The sequence below is a fragment of the Haliotis rufescens genome, unplaced genomic scaffold (genome assembly GCF_023055435.1).
Source record: "Haliotis rufescens isolate VD_foot unplaced genomic scaffold, xgHalRufe1.0.p SCAF_26, whole genome shotgun sequence".
In the NCBI taxonomy this organism is placed as follows: domain Eukaryota; kingdom Metazoa; phylum Mollusca; class Gastropoda; order Lepetellida; family Haliotidae; genus Haliotis; species Haliotis rufescens.
In genome coordinates, this window is record NW_025963957.1 from 2812242 (window position 1) to 2832824 (window position 20583).

The following is a 20583-nucleotide window of genomic DNA, read 5'->3' on the forward strand; positions in this document are numbered from 1 at the left end:
TCAAAAGGGACAAAAAATTATCAAATAGGACAAGATCAGGTTTTTTGACCTGGATACGTCTGAGGCTGTGTACGGACCTATTCCAAAGAATTTTGTATTTATCATTTTCCATGACGCCCTCTATATATTCCGGGTTGTACCATGGATAGACCTCTGTGTCAAAGCCACAAGCATGGCAAAGACGGTAATAAAATGATCGAGCCACTCCATCACGTCGCTTAAGATACTGTGTTTGTGCCAAAGCTGGGCATCCACTGACATTGTTGTTGACAGTCTCATTGAATTCATTGCATATTCTACATTTGATATTTACATGTTGATGCCAAATTATATGTTGACGGTTTCGAGTGGAAGTGACTGGTCTTCAGCAGGAAACAGAAAGCCTTCTGTTTTACTTTTGAGGCCAGCCGTCTCTATCCAAGCGAAGGACTCCGCATGGTTGCTGATCTTCTCAACACACTGCATAACAACTCGAAGCAGTGGAACAGTGACACTGACATTTACTTCTTCCCACCCAAGATGAGAACCAAATTTGTTTCAAATTCGATTTTCCATATGGCCGGCGCAACAGCTATAATGAAAACCTATTCATTGTTATTGTTCGTCTTCGACATGTGTAACGTTGGCCTCCTCCCATATTACGCTAACAAACTGTGATAAACGTCATGCAAGGATGTCTCTGAGAGACGTTTGCAAAGTGGCATTAAACTAAACTCACTGTTTATATTTCCTTAATACTAACACGTTAAGCTTTTGTGAACATAGACCAACACAACACCGATTAGAGAAGCCCTCTGAACATGCATTATCCCCTTTACATCATATAGTCAGATCAGTGCACCTTCCTTTTTTTCGATAAATTGAGACAATACTACAATACATCAAGTGTGTGTGTGTGTGTGTGTGTGTGTGTGTGTGTGTGTGTGTGTGTGTGTGTGTGTGTGTGTGTGTGTGTGTGTGTGTGTGTGTGTGTGTGGCCTTGACAGTCTTGATAACTACAATTACTGGGGTATATATATCTAACCTCTGTCTACCTGGGCTAAACATTCACTTAAATTTGCAATGTACATATTCGTATTCTTATTCTAATGTACAAGCTATCTCTTTTAGATTCTGATGCCCAAATTAGCTGTATATCCATATCAACACTGTCTCTCCTTTCCCACCAGAGACGTATATCAGGTAGCTGATACTACTGACAAGAGCCTCACATGAGCCTCACATGACATGTTCGACGTATACGCAACGTTTCAGGAAGTGGAGCGTTCCTGATTGGGCTATTGTTGGTAACACCATATTAAGGCAGTGAGGTGAGGTGAGATGACACGTCGCGATATACTATTATATAGCGACGTCTGTGCATGTGTGTTCCACCATGCACTGCACGGAGCAGGACAAGCCCACATCGGTTTTTAATACCCCATGTCACCATTACAAGTTAACCTGAATGAATACAAAAACATACACATGATAATGCGAATCTACAAAAGTTATAAATACAGTTTGGATTATTTATACACAGAGACCATATTCGATTAAATGGTCATTTTATAGTATGTAACCATTGCTAGGGGAAGGTCTCCAGACACCTAGTGGTTGATCAGATGAATTTGCATGATTGTGCCTACCATTAAAATGTTGATTGAATTTTCTTTAAATGAAGTTGGCATTCCCAGAAACGAAGAGGACATGCTTATGAGCATTGAAACTTTTGGTTAAAGGCATTATTCATCTTTTGTTTAGAACAAATTGTGGACCCATGTGAATTTCCCAAAAATTAGTTGGACTAATTAATAAAGTAGCTGTCGATTTGTTCTTCCAGTGCTCAACAAATTAGACAAAAATATAGCATCCATCAAGAACTCGGGATTTTATTGGACCTTTTATGAGTTCGTAATCTTAAACTGAAAAATACATTTTGTACAGACTTGCAGTTGTAATCAGCATAGTTCCAATTTGCTTAATTCAAGTGTCTCCATTCACTGGGGCGTTCAATGTTTGGTCTCCAGAAGGAAATGCGATTTTATAGGCTATTTACAAGATTAATCGAATCACATGAAAGACGAAAGGGTGAGCCATATGCTCACATCAACTCCACTTAGTCAGCTGAAACGCCAAGGATCAAGTATTGGGGTACTATTCAGATCCGGGATGCCTGTGTTGTTACAATTTGAAAATGAAAAATAATTCATGTACAGATAACTATGATGCACGTCAATAGATGCTGGCATCTTTTGTTTCCTTTTGCAGTATCTATGCTTCCTCCTTCAGCTGTACATTTACTGTCAATAAGGTCCGGGACAGAGCATACAAATCTTTAAAGATGTTTTGTCTTTTCGATGCAACAAAATGGATTTCATACGCCAGATCATCTAAATACAACAACACCCAACCATATCTGATATAGACATAGTGATTTGCCAGTATCTTCTCTTCAGCCCATCAGTACAGTTGAATATTTCCATCAGTAAACACCGCTTGAGCATTCACGGTGTCTTTATTCTTTCTATAGCATGTAATGTAATGTATTTGTACATATATTTTGTTCCAGCATATGTGTAATATGATAAAGAACGTAGAGGAAAGTAAGGGGTAAAAATTTATTTCAAATGCACGGCGCACATAAGCACAATGTAAATATAAAAACAGAAACCACACACAATATGAAATACGAGTAGAAAGTAGTGGAATGCTTGATACTGATTGGGAAAAAGGAGGTATCCTTTTTCCTGCAGACACCTCATTTCCATGAAATCCCTTCTCACTGTGACTTCCAAGAAATGACTATGTTAAGTCCAAGCACTGCACACATACAACAGGTTGCGAAAAATTAATTATATTTCTACGGAGCATTATTTTATCAATTCTTTTGAAAAACGATGCATTTTGTAACAATCTGGAGTTAGTCAAGAGTAAAAGTAAATAGAATTGAGCGTGCGCGAGTGTGTATGGTCTAACACCGCCTTTAGCAATATTCAAGCAATAAGACGCCTGGGAACACTACCAATAGGCTTTACACATGCGGGATTCGAACCCGGGCCTTCAGCAAGACGCGTAAACGCTTTAAACACAAGGGTAACCCCACCTTCCCGAAAGTGAGAGAGAAAAATTATGGTAGGACTGGAAGAATTTATAGAGAAGAAACAAATTCCAGGCCCCCTTAGAAAATCAAATGGTCGGTCACTGATGACAAGAGCAATTTGTTGGCAACATGTGCAACAACCGTATGACTGCCAACCATGGTGCCGCAAGCAAATATTACAATTTACAGGTGGCCATTGCCATTTACACAAAATATCAGCTGTGTGTTTCTCGTCACTTTTGACTAGGTGAATGTTATTATGTATTTCATACCATATTTGGTATGTTATTGTATATTACAACACAGCAGCCTAACAGAAGCATAAGAAACATTTCTTCATGACATGAGCATCAATAACTGCTGCCGAGTCAATAAGACATAATTAGAAATAACATTGCATCCAGCCAGAGTTCACATCCCTGTTGTATGGATGAGTTCGTTAAACATTACATTTAACCAAAATGAGATCAGCTTTGTGTCTTACATTTAATGACAGGCTATTATCGCTGATAATTTGGTGTATGATCTGGCGTTCATGCGCTTGTCTGATCATGAAGCAAAACACCCGATTGGTATTTCTAGAAGGAACCCTCGCGACTAAATGCTGCCAGTAGCTTGCGAAGCATCTCATTCAAAGATGTATCCCCAACATTGCATATGCTGCAGCCCACAGTCTTCCTTATTCCACCTCGTGTGCTGTGACCTTGACCAAAGGTACTAGTAAGGGAGAGAACCCTGTGTGTCATGTTCACGGCCTCTGTATACATGACCTCCACGTGAACTGCAGGACGGTCCAGTGTCTCGTATGTGCCAGATAAGTATGGTTTTTTTCGCAAATAAATGTTGGTGTACGAATCAAGCTTCAGCAGGTGTGTCTGACAGAAACTGTCTGCCTGTGATCCTGAATGTGTCAGAACCAAGGTGACGTAGTGAACACGCCTGCGTGAGGGCTTGCAGTAGAAGTCAGCAAAATACAGATTTGCTGAATCATCAAAAACCTCGCTCAGTGGCATTTTCACTCTCGTGTCTCCAAAAGGCGACATATCTGGCAGATGTCCATTCCTAAGTGTCACGTTAAAGAAAAGACCCTTCAGTCTCCCATTTATTGGACAGCGTTGGTCTCCGCCATTGTCCTTCAGATAAGGTTCCATGATGTTATTGTGGTTCTGCCGAATGTCATCGAAATAGGATGACGGCTTGTTGCGATAGAGGGTAGACACAGTATCAATACTGCCTTCACTGCAGTGGTCCTCAGCTTTACGCAGCAGCTTTCTCAGATATTCTGCAATGGGAAATGCACAAGCTGCAGCATGGTTACATCCGGTGCAGTACTGACAATTATAAACGTAGTATGAGATGACAAAATAGGCACAACAGTGATGAATGGATGAATGGATCACTGAAGTCAGTGATAGCACGGCGAAAGGGGTAAACATATAGATATTAGACAAGACAGCATGTTACGTTCTTAAATGAGCAGTTCATTGAACTGTCAATTTATTTTGCTTAGTAAATTATATACAATTTATTCGTTTTGTAGACTAAACATAGGGAAGTCATATTTGAATAAAAATCTAAAAAGTCTAAGGTTAATTATATGTCGAATCCCCCTAGATATTTATGAATACCAAGTGAAACACGAATAACAACTTTCAAGACATGTTTTTTAAAAACTTTTTCCCTTGTAAACTGACCCGTGAAGACCCGGGGTAGAATAGGTCCTCAGCAGCCCATTCTTGCCATAAAAGGCGACTATGCTTGTCGTAAGAGGCGACTAACGGGATCAGGTGGTCAGGCTCGCTGACTTGGTTGATGCACGTCATCGTATCCCAATTGCGTGGATCGATGCTCATGATATTAATCTCTGGATTGTCTGGTCCAGACTCGATTATTTACAGACCGCCGTCATATAGCTGGAATATTGCTGAGTGCGGCGTCAACCCTTGTAGACTGGTGAGGGCAAACGAATAAATTATATCAAAATTTAAATTTGTCTTGAGGAATCTTAGGTTTTCTGTTTCTTTAAGTTTATGATGTTTGTTTTACACCCTTTATTTTGTCGACATCCCTAAAATATATCTGATAATGGAGAATAGTTTCCAAAGTTCCCGTGCTTAACTGCGTCAACAGTATCATGAAACAAAATTCAAGGATTTTTAGTTCGGAAAAAGATACGTAGTCGTTCGTCCCAGAAATGTGCTTTGTACCCATCTCTTATTCCCAAAGAAGGTAACACTTCGACAACATCTAACAAAACAAGGCATGTTAATAACAGCTGGACAGCATCCTACCAAACAAGGCATGTTAATACCAGCTTGACAGCATCTTACCAAACAAGGCATGTTAATAACAGCTTGACAGCATCTTACCAAACAAGGCATGTTAATAACAGCTGAACAACATCTAACCAAACAAGGCATGCTAATGACAGTTGGACAAAATCTAATCAAAGAAGGCATGTTAATAACAGCTGGACAACATGTAACCAAGCAAGGCATGTTAATAACAGTTTGCAAACATCTAAGCAAGCAAGCCATGTTAATAAAAGTTTGCCAACATCAAACCAAACAAGGCATGTTGATGACAGCTGGACAACATCTAACCAAGTAAGGCATGTTAATGACAGCTGGACAACATCTAACCAAGCAAGGAATGTTAATGACAGCTGGACAACATCTAACCAAGCAAAGCATGTTAATGACAGCTGGACAACATCTTACCAAGCAAGGCATGTTAATAACAGCTGGACAACATCTAACCAAGTAAGGCATGTTAATGACAGCTGGACAACATCTTACCAAACAAGGCATGTAAAAGACAGCTGGACAACATCTAACCAAGCAAGGCATGTTAATAACAACTAGACAGCATCTTACCAAACAAGGAATGTTCATGACAGCTGGACAACATCTAACCAAGCAAGGCATGTTAATGACAGCTGGACAACATCTAACCAAGCAAGGCATGTAAATGACAGTTGGACAACATCTAATCAACGAAGGCATGTTAATAACAGCTGGACAACATGTAACCAAGCAAGCCATGTTAATAACAACTAGACAGCATCTTACCAAACAAGGAATGTTCATGACAGCTGGACAACATCTAACCAAGCAAGGCATGTTAATGACAGCTGGACAACATCTAACCAAGCAAGGCATGTTAAAAACAGCTGGACAACATCTAACCAAGCAAGGCATGTTAATGACAGCTTGACAGCATCTTACCAAACAAGGCATGTTAATAACAGCTGAACAACATCTAACCAAACAAGGCATGTTAATGACAGTTGGACAACATCTAATCAAGCAAGGCATGTTAATAACAGTTTGCAAACATCTAAGCAAGCAAGCAATGTTAATAAAAGTTTGCCAACATCAAACCAAACAAGGCATGTTGATGACAGCTGGACAACATCTAGTCAAACAAGGCATGTTAATAACTAGACAGCATCTTACCAAACAAGGCATGTTAATAACAGCTAGGCAACATCTTACCAAGCAAGGCATGTTAATGACAGCTGGACAACTTCTAACCAAGCAAGGCATGTTAATGACAGCTGGACAACATCTAACCAAGCAAGGCATGTTAATAACAGCTGGACAACATCTTACCAAGCAAGGCATGTTAATGACAGCTGGACAACATCTAACCAAACAAGGCATGTTAATGACAGCTGGACAACATCTTACCAAACAAGGCATGTTAATGACAGCTGGACAACATCTAACCAAACAAGGCATGTTTATGACAGCTGGACAACATCTAACCAAACAAGGCATGTTTATGACAGCTGGACAACATCTAACCAAGCAGGGCATGGTAATAACAGCTGGACAACATCTTACCAAGCAAGGCATGTTAATAACAGCTGGACAACATCTAACCAAACAAGGCATGTTAATGACAGCTGAACAACATCTTACCAAACAAGGCATGTTAATGACAGCTGGACAACATCTAACCAAACAAGGCATGTTTATGACAGCTGGACAACATCTAACCAAGCAGGGCATGGTAATAACAGCTGGACAACATCTAACCAAACAAGGCATGTTAATACCAGCTGGTCAACATCTTAGCAAACAAGGCATGTTAATAACAGCTGGACAACATCTTAGCAAACAAGGCATGTTAATAACAATTTGCCAACATCAAACCAAACAAGGCATGTTGATGACAGCTGGACAACATCTAGTCAAACAAGGCATGTTAATAACTGGACAGCATCTTACCAAACAAGGCATGTTAATAACAGCTGGACAACATCTAACCAAGCAAGACATGTTAATGACAGCTGGACAACATCTAACCAAGCAAGGCATGTTAATAACAGCTGGACAACATCTAACCAAACAAAGGCATGTAAATAACAGCTGGACAACATCTTACCAAACAAGGCATGTTAATGACAGCTGGACAACATCTAACCAAGCAAGGCATGTTAATGACAGCTGGACAACATCTAACCAAGCAAGGCATGTTAATAACAGCTGGACAACATCTAACCAAGCAAGGCATGTTAATGACAGCTTGACAGCATCTTACCAAACAAGGCATGTTAATAACAGCTGAACAACATCTAACCAAACAAGGCATGTTAATGACAGTTGGACAACATCTAATCAACGAAGGCATGTTAATAACAGCTGGACAACATGTAACCAAGCAAGCCATGTTAATAAAAGTTTGCCAACATCAAACCAAACAAGGCATGTTGATGACAGCTGGACAACATCTAGTCAAACAAGGCATGTTAATAACTGGACAGCATCTTACCAAACAAGGCATGTTTATAACAGCTAGACAACATCTAACCAAGTAAGGCTTGTTAATGACAGCTGGACAACATCTTACCAAACAAGGCATGTTGATGACAGCTGGACAACATCTAGTCAAACAAGGCATGTTAATAACTGGACAGCATCTTACCAAACAAGGCATGTTAATAACAGCTAGACAACATCTAACCAAGTAAGGCATGTTAATGACAGCTGGACAACATCTAACCAAGCAAGGCATGTTAATAACAGCTGGACAACATCTTACCAAGCAAGGCATGTTTATGACAGCTGGACAACATCTAACCAAGCAGGGCATGGTAATAACAGCTGGACAACATCTAACCAAACAAGGCATGTAAAAGACAGCTGGACAACATCTTAGCAAACAAGGCATGTTAATGACAGCTGGACAACATCTAACCAAGCAAGGCATGTTAAAAACAACTGGACAGCATCTTACCAAACAAGGCATGTTAATGACAGCTGGACAACATCTAACCAAGCAGGGCATGTTAATGACAGCTGGACAACATCAAACCAAGCAAGGCATGTTAATGACAGCTGGACAACATCTAACCAAACAAGGCATGTTAATGACAGTTGGACAACATCTAATCAAAGAAGGCATGTTAATAACAGCTGGACAACATGTAACCAAGCAAGGCATGTTATTAACAGTTTGCAAACATCTAAGCAAGCAAGCCATGTTAATAAAAGTTTGCCAACATCAAACCAAACAAGGCATGTTGATGATAGCTGGACAACATCTAGTCAAACAAGGCATGTTAATAAATGGACAGCATCTTACCAAACAAGGCATGTTAATAACAGCTAGACAACATCTAACCAAGCAAGGCATGTTAATGACAGCTGGACAACATCTAACCAAGCAAGGCATGTAAATGACAGTTGGACAACATCTAACAAAGCAAGGCATGTTAATAACAGCTGGACAACATATAACCAAACAAGGCATGTTAATGACAGCTGGACAACATCTTACCAAACAAGGCATGTTAATGACAGCTGGACAACATCTAACCAAGCAAGGCATGTTAATAACAACTGGAGAGCATCTTACCAAACAAGGCATGTTAATGGAAGCTGGACAACATCTAACCAAGCAGGGCATGTTAATGACAGCTGGACAACATCTAACCAAACAAGGCATGTTAATAACAGCTGGACAACATCTTAGCAAACAAGGCATGTTAATAACAGCTGGACAACATCTAAGCAAACAAGGCATGTTAATAACAGTTTGCCAACATCTAACCAAACAAGGCATGTTAATAACAGCTGGACAACATCTAACCAAACAAGGCATGTTAATAACAGTTTGCCAACATTTAGCCAAAGTAGGCATGTGTATTACAGTTGGACAACATCTGATCTAAGAGGGCAATGTTTATGACACTTTGACAACGTCAAACCAACCAAAGCATGTTTATTTTAGTTGGACAACATTTAACAAAGGAAAGTATTTGATGACAGTTTGACAACATCTAACCAACATCTAACCATAATATTTTTGATGTTCCCATACTTTACATTCAGTAGAAACATAGTGGCTGTATCCACCATAGTCTTAGAAATGTCCATTGTCTATTACAGTCTGTCCTTTCATTTGTATTTAACTGTTTGGTTATAGTATGCTTTATCATGTTCACACTCCGCTGTACATGGAACCATTTTCTTCATCTCCATATCATGTCATCCTGACTATTTTGGCACTAGAAATAATTTGTAAGATTAGGTTGCACAGTTGTAATCTATTGTACTACTGAAGTGCATTGCTTTCTGTGTAATCTGTAGGTGGGGATTAAGTTAAGATCATCAGACAAATAAATGTGTGGCCAAGTGCACGATACAATTCTATCATGAAGTGCCTCCACGTTAATCAAACCACACCCTCCTATTGCAACTGGTAAATTAGTAGTAGTAGTAGTAGTAGTAGTAGTAGTAGCAGTAGTAGAAAGGTTATTGTTTAAATCTCAAAATATTCTCTGTGTTTAGCTCAAGGACAAGAGATGATTTCAAAATGTGTGAGGGAAACTCAGAGTCACCCTCGTGCAGGTGGATAAAGTACGAGCTATTATAACCCCTGAATGTTCCGGGTTAGAATTGGTTTTCAGCAATTGCCTACGTATAGTAAGATACGACTAAATGGATCGGGTGATCAGGCTCGGCAACTACCTTTCAGCATACATTGACGACGTGGGTCGTTGCTCGCAGTATCAATCACTGGATGATCAGATTCGATAAGTAATGGGCTGCAGTCATATACCTAGAATATTGATGAGTGCGGCGACACACACAACACACACACACACACACACACACACACACATTCACACGCCACACACACACACTCACACGCCACACACACACACCACACACAGAAACACGTTTTGTATCTCTACCTTTCTCATCATTTATGCTTCCTCCTTCAGCCATTACGCAGTCTCAACCTACTTCCTTTTCTAGTTCCTTCTTCATACGGTGACTGGACTAGTAATGTTTGTTATTCGTATACGTTGGCACTATTATTATCCCAATACACTCGTGTGCAAACATGTCTGTATTGCCGTATCCAACTGTTAACTGCTCGTCAACAACCTTGACATTTTCGTGGATCCTAGAAATGTTACTTTCGCTTTCGATTTCGCATTCTAGGAATGGAGTAAAATAACTTTCCTGGAATATTAGAAGTCATCGTTACCGTACTTACAGTCGGTTCATGACCCCCTAGTGTATTTGTTTAAACTATTGCATCGATTCATTCCTCTACACCTGTTTCATTGAGTGTGAGGATCAGACCCAGTAATCCATGCTTTTTGTAAAAAGCCTTTTGAGGATTGAGTGCTTACAGAGCGTGGCTGATTGTATGCACATTCACTGCTCATGCTATCAACCACTGTTTCTACTAGAGATGGCAGATACATCTGATAAATTACTTTCATGTTTTTTACGTTGGTGACCGTTTATGCATTTCATGTGCAGTCTATGATTTTTCATAATCGTTTACTGTTGCAGTATGAAGAAAATATTTGTCATTCAGTCTTATTAAGTGGTCAAGCGTCTTTATATATTAATTGTTTAAGAAAACTAACGTCACTAATTTCCCATATTTATTAATTATTTATTACTAGTTTATAAACTGCCCTATTATATCTAGATAAACAGAAAACAGAATTAATATGAAGTAAGAGTTAGCTCACTTGTTTGATTCATATTTGAATAACCATCATATTCAGATTGACATGTGATGTTTGATGCAGAAATAACCTACATGCTTCGGTAACTTCATGGTTAACCATTGACTCCTCAACCCTAGTGAGTGAGTGAGTGAGTTGGGTTTAACGTCGCTTTAACAGTATTCCAGTTATATTACGGCGTCTCAGCTTAATGTGGGAGGAAAGCCCGAAGTGATGCAGGTCTCGGCATTTTCCACTCTGGTGAAACCCACAAGCTCGGGTATGATGCAGACAAAGTTTCTGGCATGCCCAAGGGACGCAACGAATTGCGAGGCCCCCAACACAACCCGAAAATGAGGACATGTGTCCATCCTAAATATCCCAGGCAGAATATGGCTTGAATAGTGCTAAAAAGAGCTTAAAACCCTTTCCTTGGAATCAGCCTGCCCGACAAGAAAAATAGAAATTAGATTTTCATTGTTTATTTTATTTACAAATTAAATTAAAAAATATTACAAACATCAAATATACTTATTTGATATATATATCTAAAATCTGAAAGTAATAAAAATTGGAAAACAGACACATACATATATAGCTATATATACATCAAACCTATTCCGTTTACATGATGTGATATAAATATCAATATACACATATTGTATCTTTACCCATATATACATATTAGGCAATAAAGTATATCAGGCGAGATAAAGCATAATCATAATACACCAGCGTGTGAATCCCAAAATTCGATGAAATTAGAAAAGGAAGCTGATTATCCATTTAATGTAAAAAAAATCGACAAAACCCTTAACCAAGGATAATACTGACATATTGTAATTCTTTTTAACATCCTTATAACAGGATTGTGATGCTTTCCGAAATGGTGTCAATTTGTATCAATCCTAATTTCTGGAAAAAATCAGTGTCATGTATTGCCAAAATAAAATTGGTCGGCTCGTCCTTTCAGAGAAAGTCTTTGTTTTGCGACAGTGACCAAAAATAGATTCTATCTTCACCTCACTTCCAGTTGCACTATCACACTGACTTTGTTTAAATATATAATTAAAAAAATATAAATAAAATGGTGACATTTTTCAAATTTGTATCCCTCTGTTGATTTTCATGGCACTTTTAAATCTATGCACTTCAGAGTCGTTTTGTCTTGGGTATCGACCATAAGGGTTAAAGCAATATCCAGGAATGCTGATCACTCAGCTCAGTTGCCATAGTTGGAAATATTTCGGTCCTATCACTTTCAAGTATGACCACCACCAATCCATTAAAACGTCATCACCAGACATTGCATATGTCACAATTTTCAGACTTGCTTATTCCTCCTGGCGTGCTGTGACCTTGACCAATGGTGGGAATAGAGGTGAGATGTCGATGGGACATGTCAATACTCTCTGTATACATGACCTCCACCTGCACTTTAAATTGGTCCAGTGTCATGTATGTGTCAGAAAATTCATCTTTCCACAAATAATTGTTGTTGTACGGATCGAGCTTGATGAGGTGTCCCCTACAGAAACGGTCTGCTTGTGATCCCGCATCTGTAAGTACCAAGGTCACGTAATGGATGTGTTTGCGTGAAGGCTTGCAGTAGAAATCAGCAAAGTACAGGTTTGCTGTATCATCAAAGAGTTCATCAAGTGGTACTATCACTCTGGTGTTTCCGAACGGCGACATGTCTGGAAGATCACCCCCGTACAGCGTCACCCCGAAGAAGAGACCATCAAGTCTCCCGTTTATTGGACAGCGCGGATCCCCTCCATCGTCCTTAACATACGGTACCATGATGTTACCGTGGTGTCTACGAATGTTTTTGAAGTAGGAGGATGGCTTGTTTCGGTAGAGCTCAGACACCTGGTCATAGTCGTCTCCATCACAGTGTTCTTCGGCTTTACGTAGCAACTTTCGCAAATAGGCTGCAAGGAGAAGACCAGTTTGTAACTCGCATGCTGATTGACCCTTTATAGACATACATGTACATATATTTTATTTTTTTGTTTTCATCTGTTAGTGGAGAAAACTATTAAAGACATTGTAAATGAAACTGAATGATATGGCAACGTTGGGTGAAGATGTGGTTACCTTCTTTTTTTTATAAAATATTTCAATTCAGTGGACATAAATGTAACATTGACATATGAGGTATATAAGTGTAGCAATTCATGGTATCTTTAAACTTGATCAGATATGTGAAAATATATATCTTGGATTGACTGATGAAGAATATTAGGTAGATCTGTCAAACTTTTTAATCTTCTATTTTTCGTTGCGATAAACTTTTCTATTATATTGGCAAGAACAATTATATGGTTGAAAAGATATCTAGAATGGTAATATGAATATCATTTGCAAGTTTCGAGTTTAGGTACACTTCAAATTCTAACCAAAATTTCGTTACAAAAGTGCATTCTATATACTGGTATAAGTTTTCATAATCAGAGCTACAAAAGGTTCATATATATATATATATATTTGTGTAGCCCTGTTAGATATGTTAGATATTCATGTGACATGTGAAAAAGTAACAGGTAAAGAATTACCTTTTTTAAACAAATAAATGTATTCTTATTACACTGGAAAAGAGTCACACCCGATTTATTGTCTTAATTATGATTACGCTAATCAAACAAAACTAGAAATCGTACCAAAATTTTAAGTTAGACGAGTAAACGATTCATCCCCTCGGCTAACCCAGCACACTTTGGTTCAAGAAATGAGAAATTGTGATAAAATCCCCGCTGGACTGCCGCCAAGCCTTGACCGTTATTCTTAACAATTACAGGTACTTGGTATATATCCAGACTCAGCCAGCCTGGACTAAACAATAACCCTCGAACTGAATTATTTACTTTGACGAGCAAACGTTTCAGCCACTAGGCTAGCCAACTGAACTTTGGTTCGGGAATAAGAAACTGTTGATAAAAACCCGCTAGACTGTCGCCAAGCCTTGACCGTTAGTTGATAATTATAAGTATAAGGGTGTGCACATATAGCAAGAGTCTACAACGCAATTGGATAAATTTACTATGTATTTATTCTTATAGATTGTGATGCACAAATTAGCTATATATCTCTGTCAACACTGTTTCTCCCTCCCACAAGAGACGTATATCAGGCAGCTGATTCTACTGACTTCGAGCCTAACGACATGTTCCACGAATATGCAACGTTCCAGGAAACGGAGCACTTTCTGACTAGGCCATTGTTGGAAACCCTATATTCAAGCAGTGAGGTGAGGTGACACGTGTGTGTGTGTGTGTGTGTGTGTGTGTGTCTGTGTGAGAGAGAGAGAGAGAGAGAGAGAGAGAGAGAGAGAGAGAACGGAGATGAATGTTCTGGAAGGACAAAGTAGAAAGCAGTATGACTTATTCCAGCTGCACTATGTCACGACCCACGTTATCAATGCGGGTATTTTTGTGTTCCAGGAAGTAATATCCCCAAATCGGCAGTTGTTAGCCTTCGTTTTGACGCATAGTTTTGTGTAAATTACTTTTTTCATATTCTTCAATTCCAATTTATACTAAGAGATTACAGCTGTTATCACAAACGAAACTCTTGGCTATCTGTGTCAGTTGATTGAAAGGCCTATACTGTTCATGAATAACGATGAGCAAATACAAACAACAAACGTGTTAGAAATTGCGGAAATCAACCACATTGATTATTGTATAACTACCTTTATCCCGGTGCCCTCCTCTGGCCATGTTGCTGGAACAGTGAGTAGAAGCTACGTGTGACCACCGTAACACGAGTTTATTGCCTGTTGTCTAACTTGCAAGTGTAAACAGACCTATGTATGATTGTGAGTCAGATTTTCTTATGAGCGGGAAAACCGGTTCTATTAATAGATCCATGTAATGGTTATGTTATAGATTATTACCTCATGAAATGTTAAATGTCCGAGGGCAGCACTATCGTCGATCGTGGCATCAACGCTCCAACAGCGTCTCGACATCACAGTTGTTTAGATGAAGTTTTTATGGGAGGAAAGCCAGAAGTGATGCAGGTCTCAGACGTTTACCACTTTGATGAAATCCACAAGCACGGGTATGGTGCTGACAAACCTAGAAACATAATCGGGGATTCCGGGATTCGAACCGACCGACGTAAGTGAAATCCATTTACACGGTATAGGCATTTTAGTAGGAAAAGGAAAAAGTAGTTCCCATGGAATTGTCGGATCAATGACATTAGCACCTGGTCTGCGACTGAGTTAAAGGCCTTAACAAGCAATATCCAAGCTATAGCAAGGAGGCCTGGAATTTACTCTGGGCCTTAACAAGCAATATCCAAGCTATAGCAAGGAGGCCTGGAATTTACTCTGGGCCTTAACAAGCAATATCCAAGCTATAACAAGTAGGCCTGGAATTTACTCTGGGCCTTAACAAGCAATATCCAAGCTATAACAAGTAGGCCTGGAATTTACTCTGGGCCTTAACAAGCAATATCCAAGCTATAACAAGTAGGCCTGGCATTTACTCTGGGCCTTAACAAGCAATATCCAAGCTATAGCAAGGAGGCCTGGCATTTACTCTGGGAAAGACAAACCAGTGGTTGAAAAATTGGCAAAACGATCCTCGACATCTGGGCTAGATGACACAAAATCAGCTGTTCTCCAGAATCTCCGTAGGTCATATGTATATCAAAAAGAACAAAGTAAAAAATAACATGACTGAGCTAACATATCTGCCACATTCCATAACTCTCCAAATATGTATAGCTGACAGTTCAAGTCTGACAAAGAAAGCTCCTTACTTTTGCAAAGGTACAACTCAGAGGCCTGTCAAAATACCCATTCGCAACAAGTGACCCAGGAGTAAGAATACCATGTAAAGCTCACTGCGTCTCAGTTGTACCGGTTCCTGGAGGGAGTCGCCATCTTTTCAAAACAGTTTTCATTTTGGAACGTGTTACCTTTTTTTGCCTATGGCACATTCTTCTTCCTAATTCCGCCTGGCGTGGTATGACCTTGACCAAGGGCACCTGTAAGGGAGAGAACCCTGTGTGACATGGCCTCTGTATATATGACCTCCAAGTGAACTCCAGATCGGTTCAGTGTTCTGTATGTACCAGTAAAGAATCTTTTTCTCAAAATTTAATACATATTCTCATACGGATTCGTTTTGATCAGGTTCTTCCTACAAGATTGGTCAGCTATGAGCCAGTCGCTGTCAAAACCTAGTTCATATAATGAATGTGTTTGCGTGACGGCTTGCAGTAGAAAATCGGTAAAGTATAGAAATGCTGATGCATCAGAAACGTCCCTCAGTGATATTGTCACTCGGGTGTTCAGCAACCCATGCTTGCCGTTAAAGGCGACTATGCTCGTCGTAAGTGGCGATTATCGGGATCGGGTGGTCAGCCTCGCTGACTTAGTTGACAAATGTCATCGTATCCCAATTACGTAGATCGATGCTCATGATGTCAATCACTGGATTATCTTGTCCAGATGCGATTATTTTTAGACCGCCGACATATAGCTTGAGTACTGCTGAGTGCGGCGTAAAGCATCAAAATACAAAAACCATCATAATGGCAGCCTGTCTGGCAGACCACTGTTACACAGGATCGCCCCAAACAGGCCCTTCAGCTTCCCATTGAATGGACACTGATTGTGTGCCCCTCCATTGTCCACGTGTGAGGGTCCATGATGTTACAGCGTCTTCTTTAAATATTTCTGAAGTAAGAGGATGTTTTTTGCGATACAGAGCATCTACCCATGTTCCTCCATCCCTCCATCGCAGTATTCATCTACTTCATGTAGCAGCTGCCGTAGATATTCTGCAATAAGAATATTTATTTGAAAATCATGATTTGTTACTTATTGTTTATTTGTTTATTGTTTAACGGCATATTCTATAACATTCCAGCTATATGACGACGTCCTGAAAATAACAGACTGGCGCATACAAATCAGCAACGCTCCCCGCTGTCGGGGTTAGATGAAACAGTCACAAAGCCTGACCACCCGATCCCTTTTTGTCGCCTCACACAAACAGAACACGTTTGGTGGGAACTACTTTAACCGGATATCCACATGACGTCGCTCTATTCTATTAAGTTCAAAGGGTAGAGAAGGGACGATCAGAAAGGACTTAACAAAGATAACATCGATGCTGATTACATATGCACAAAGTCAAGTCTTAAAAGACACATCAAAATGGGGGCGGTCGGGTAGCCTAGTGATTAAAGCATTCGCTCGTCACGCCGATAACCCGGGTTTGATTCCCGACGTGGGAGCAATGTGTAAAGTCCCATTTCTGGTGCCCCGCCACCCCCCGTGATATTGCTGGAAAATTGCTAAAAGCCGCGTAAAACCATACTCACTCACTCACTCACTCACTCACCCACATCAAAATGTTAATCTATTTCAACCATCATGCATGCACCAACATGACACGCCACTGGGATTTGGGGTAAGAATATATAGGCCCCTTTTCCTATGCTTGTCGTAGGACCTGACTAAAAAGCATCGCGGGGTCATGATCAGTGAGGGGCGGTCGGGTAGCCTAGTGGTAAAAGCGTCCGCTCGTCACGCGAAGACCCGGGTTCGATTCCCGACATGGGTACATTGTGTGAAGCATCTGGTGTCCCCCGCCGTGATATTGCTTGAATATTGCTAAAAGCGGCGTTAAACTATACTCACTCACTCACTCATGATCAGTGACTTGGTTGACTGTGTAACATTGAGCCCAAGGCCACGAATCGTTGTTCATTTGCTTTGTTTACCTGGCCCATACTCGATCATATCTTGGCAACGTGATATGGCTGGTATATTTTTTTAACTGCACAACTACTTGTACGTTGCTCACACCCACGTGAGCCCACGGACGTATGAAAGTCACTCCAGTGTTATACTAGCTGTGTTGTGTGTGTGTTATTCAAGCCACGCTGTCTACTCCGGCCTACACTGGCTATTGATTACGGATTCTACGAACCGCAAACGTTCCAGGAACTCTAAACTAGGTCATTGATATAACACTGACAATTACAACCCTGCAGAATATGACGTAACAAAATACAGTGGCATTGTTATCATACCAATGTAGCGTATGGCGCATTCTCACGCACACACTAGCTATTGATCTTGTCTAGTAAGCCTGATGTTTGTCTGGTGACATAAACAGCAACAACTCACAGTGAGTGAGTGAGTAGGGTTTTACGCCGCTTTTAGCAATATCACGGCGGGGGACACCAGGAATGGACTTCACAAACAACTCACAGACAATGATCGGCCCGTTAGACGTGTACAACTAGTACTCCTTAAACCCGGTCATTTTAGACGTTGTTGACGGCGCACTCAGCAGTATTCCAGTATTGTACGGCGACCTGTACATAAACGAGTCTGCACCAGACAATCCAGTGACTGGTATTATCAGCAACATCCCACGGCGTCGGGGAGCGATAACACACACTCTGACAGGTCACCTGACCACCCAAGGGAGCCTGACCACCCGATCCAGCTAAGGCTGCTTGAGGAACAATTCAAACCACGTCAGTAAATGCAGTTTCCATAACAGTCAATAGGCAGAAGTACCTGTCCGAGTCCCTCCCACGGCCATGATCTATGTATCAGTAAATGGAAGTGGTATAAATACATTAAGACAGATGTGTCCGTTGACAATGTTACAGCTGTAAGCTACAAAAAACAATGCGATACCACAATACCATTTTCTTTGAAGGAAAAAAAGTTTTAGAAATAGATTAAAATTGATACCAGTGCCGACCGTGAAGATCTGTGGTAGAATAGGTCTTCAGCAACCCATACTTGCCTTAAAAGTGACTATGCTTGTCGTAAGAGGCGACTAAAGGGATCGGATAGACAGGCTCGCTGACTTGGTTGATGCATGTCATCGATCCCAATTGCGTGGATCGATGCTCATGATGTCAATCACTGGATTGTCTGGCCCAGACTCGATTATTTACAGAGCGCCGTCATATAGCTGGAATATTGGTGAGTGCGGCGTTAAACAACAAACAAGCGAAACGATTGATACCAGTGCCGAGTCATCCCGCTGTTGGCTCCAAAAAACAATGTCAAAACGTGAAAGTGATTGTTCGTTTAATTACCATTCCTTTTGTGGTTAAACCGGTTATATTAATGGATCCATTCGGTAACGGAGCCGAGTTGCATTATTCCCTTGTCCGAAAAACACGTTTAAATATGCAGTGGGAATTCTGCCATGCAATCTACTTGTTCGTCGTTAAACCGTCTCTGTGGTGAGCGTCGCCCGGAGAGCAGAAGCTCGGTAGTTCCATCCACTGGAAGTATCATACTAAAGGACGTTAAAAGACAGTACTTGCTTTTTACCCTATCTGGCGCTCGGTATTAAGGGGATCAATACGGACTGGGCAGATCGGAGTCGGCAGTTTGATCCACTGGGCATTCATGATTAGGACATGAATCAACATTGAATACTAGAAGATGAAGTTGTTATTGTTAACACGTACATCAAATATACAGTACACTCAAAACATAGCAATGCGTTTGTTATTAGGCTAGGCGATAATTCATAACTACTGTTTCATAACGTCTGTCAAGGATTATCCTTATCTAATAGTTGTTATTGGACTTAACGTCACGTCGCATCTTCCTGGCAAACGTAGTATGGTGGTCTTTGGTTGCTGACGATATATATTTTTATTTTGTGTTGTTGAAAAATAGTTTCCTCTTGTAAATGGTCTCAAACTAGTTTTAACAGACAAAAAATATGTTGCTAGTTATCGTTGACAGGTCTTAATATATTACTATTAATGTATAACATTTACTTGTTATGCCATGACTGAACTACTGCCTGGGTTCTTGTGTGCCTTGATCCAAGCTTCAGATATTATGATAATCGAGTAGAGAGCGGGTGCAATAATAAGTCAAGACTGCATTAGTTCTCCGATGCATATTGTCATACATCCCAATATGATTAAATCCAAAATTCGGTTGTCCAAACGCTTTCCTTGGATATTAACACACATACCTTGTATATGACCATTCATAATGTACATTTAATACACCATGCTAACTTTGTACCGCCACACATAAACATTGATTATTCAGCGTATATTATCAATTTTATTATGAAAGTATCATGAACCCACTAGCCGCCATAGGTTCGCTTTTTGTCCTATTAGAATGACGCCAAAAGTAGCTGCTACATCAAATAGCACTGTTCTTAAAACAAGTGGTTCCATCGCCTTTACTCGACTCGTCTACCGTCACTTATGTAAAGAAAGACAAATAATGTGCTAAGTTAGTGATGGAATGGAGATAAAAACGTCTCTTCAGATACGAAGCTACGACGGCAAGGATGGTCCAACCTATTTATCAGAGGACAAATATATAGGATACACTGCATAATCAAAAATGTGTCGGGAAATGATATAGAATGAGTGAGTGAGTGAGTTGGGTTTAACGCCGCTATTAACAGTATTCCAGTTATATCGCGGCGTGTCAGCTTAATGTGGGAGGAAAGCCCGAAGTGATGCAGGTCTCGGACGTTTACCACTT

At 40.2% G+C, this 20583-nt stretch overlaps 2 protein-coding genes across 2 annotated transcripts; both read right to left on the reverse strand.

Annotated features, from left to right (window-relative positions):
• Positions 1–2586: 2586 nt before the first annotated feature.
• LOC124141414 (phytanoyl-CoA hydroxylase-interacting protein-like) lies at positions 2587–10498 on the reverse strand. The gene is made up of 2 exons (XM_046509419.2): positions 10290–10498; positions 2587–4364 (listed from the first exon to the last, which is right to left on the reverse strand). Exons 1-2 carry the CDS (start codon positions 10321–10323, stop codon positions 3661–3663), a joined length of 738 nt encoding a protein of 245 aa, XP_046365375.2. The 5' UTR covers positions 10324–10498; the 3' UTR covers positions 2587–3660.
• A 1676-nt stretch (positions 10499–12174) lies between these two features.
• LOC124141412 (phytanoyl-CoA hydroxylase-interacting protein-like) lies at positions 12175–14912 on the reverse strand. Its single transcript, XM_046509417.2, has 2 exons — positions 14758–14912; positions 12175–12997 (listed from the first exon to the last, which is right to left on the reverse strand). Exons 1-2 carry the CDS (start codon positions 14783–14785, stop codon positions 12360–12362), a joined length of 666 nt encoding a protein of 221 aa, XP_046365373.2. The 5' UTR covers positions 14786–14912; the 3' UTR covers positions 12175–12359.
• Between the last annotated feature and the right edge of the window lie 5671 nt (positions 14913–20583).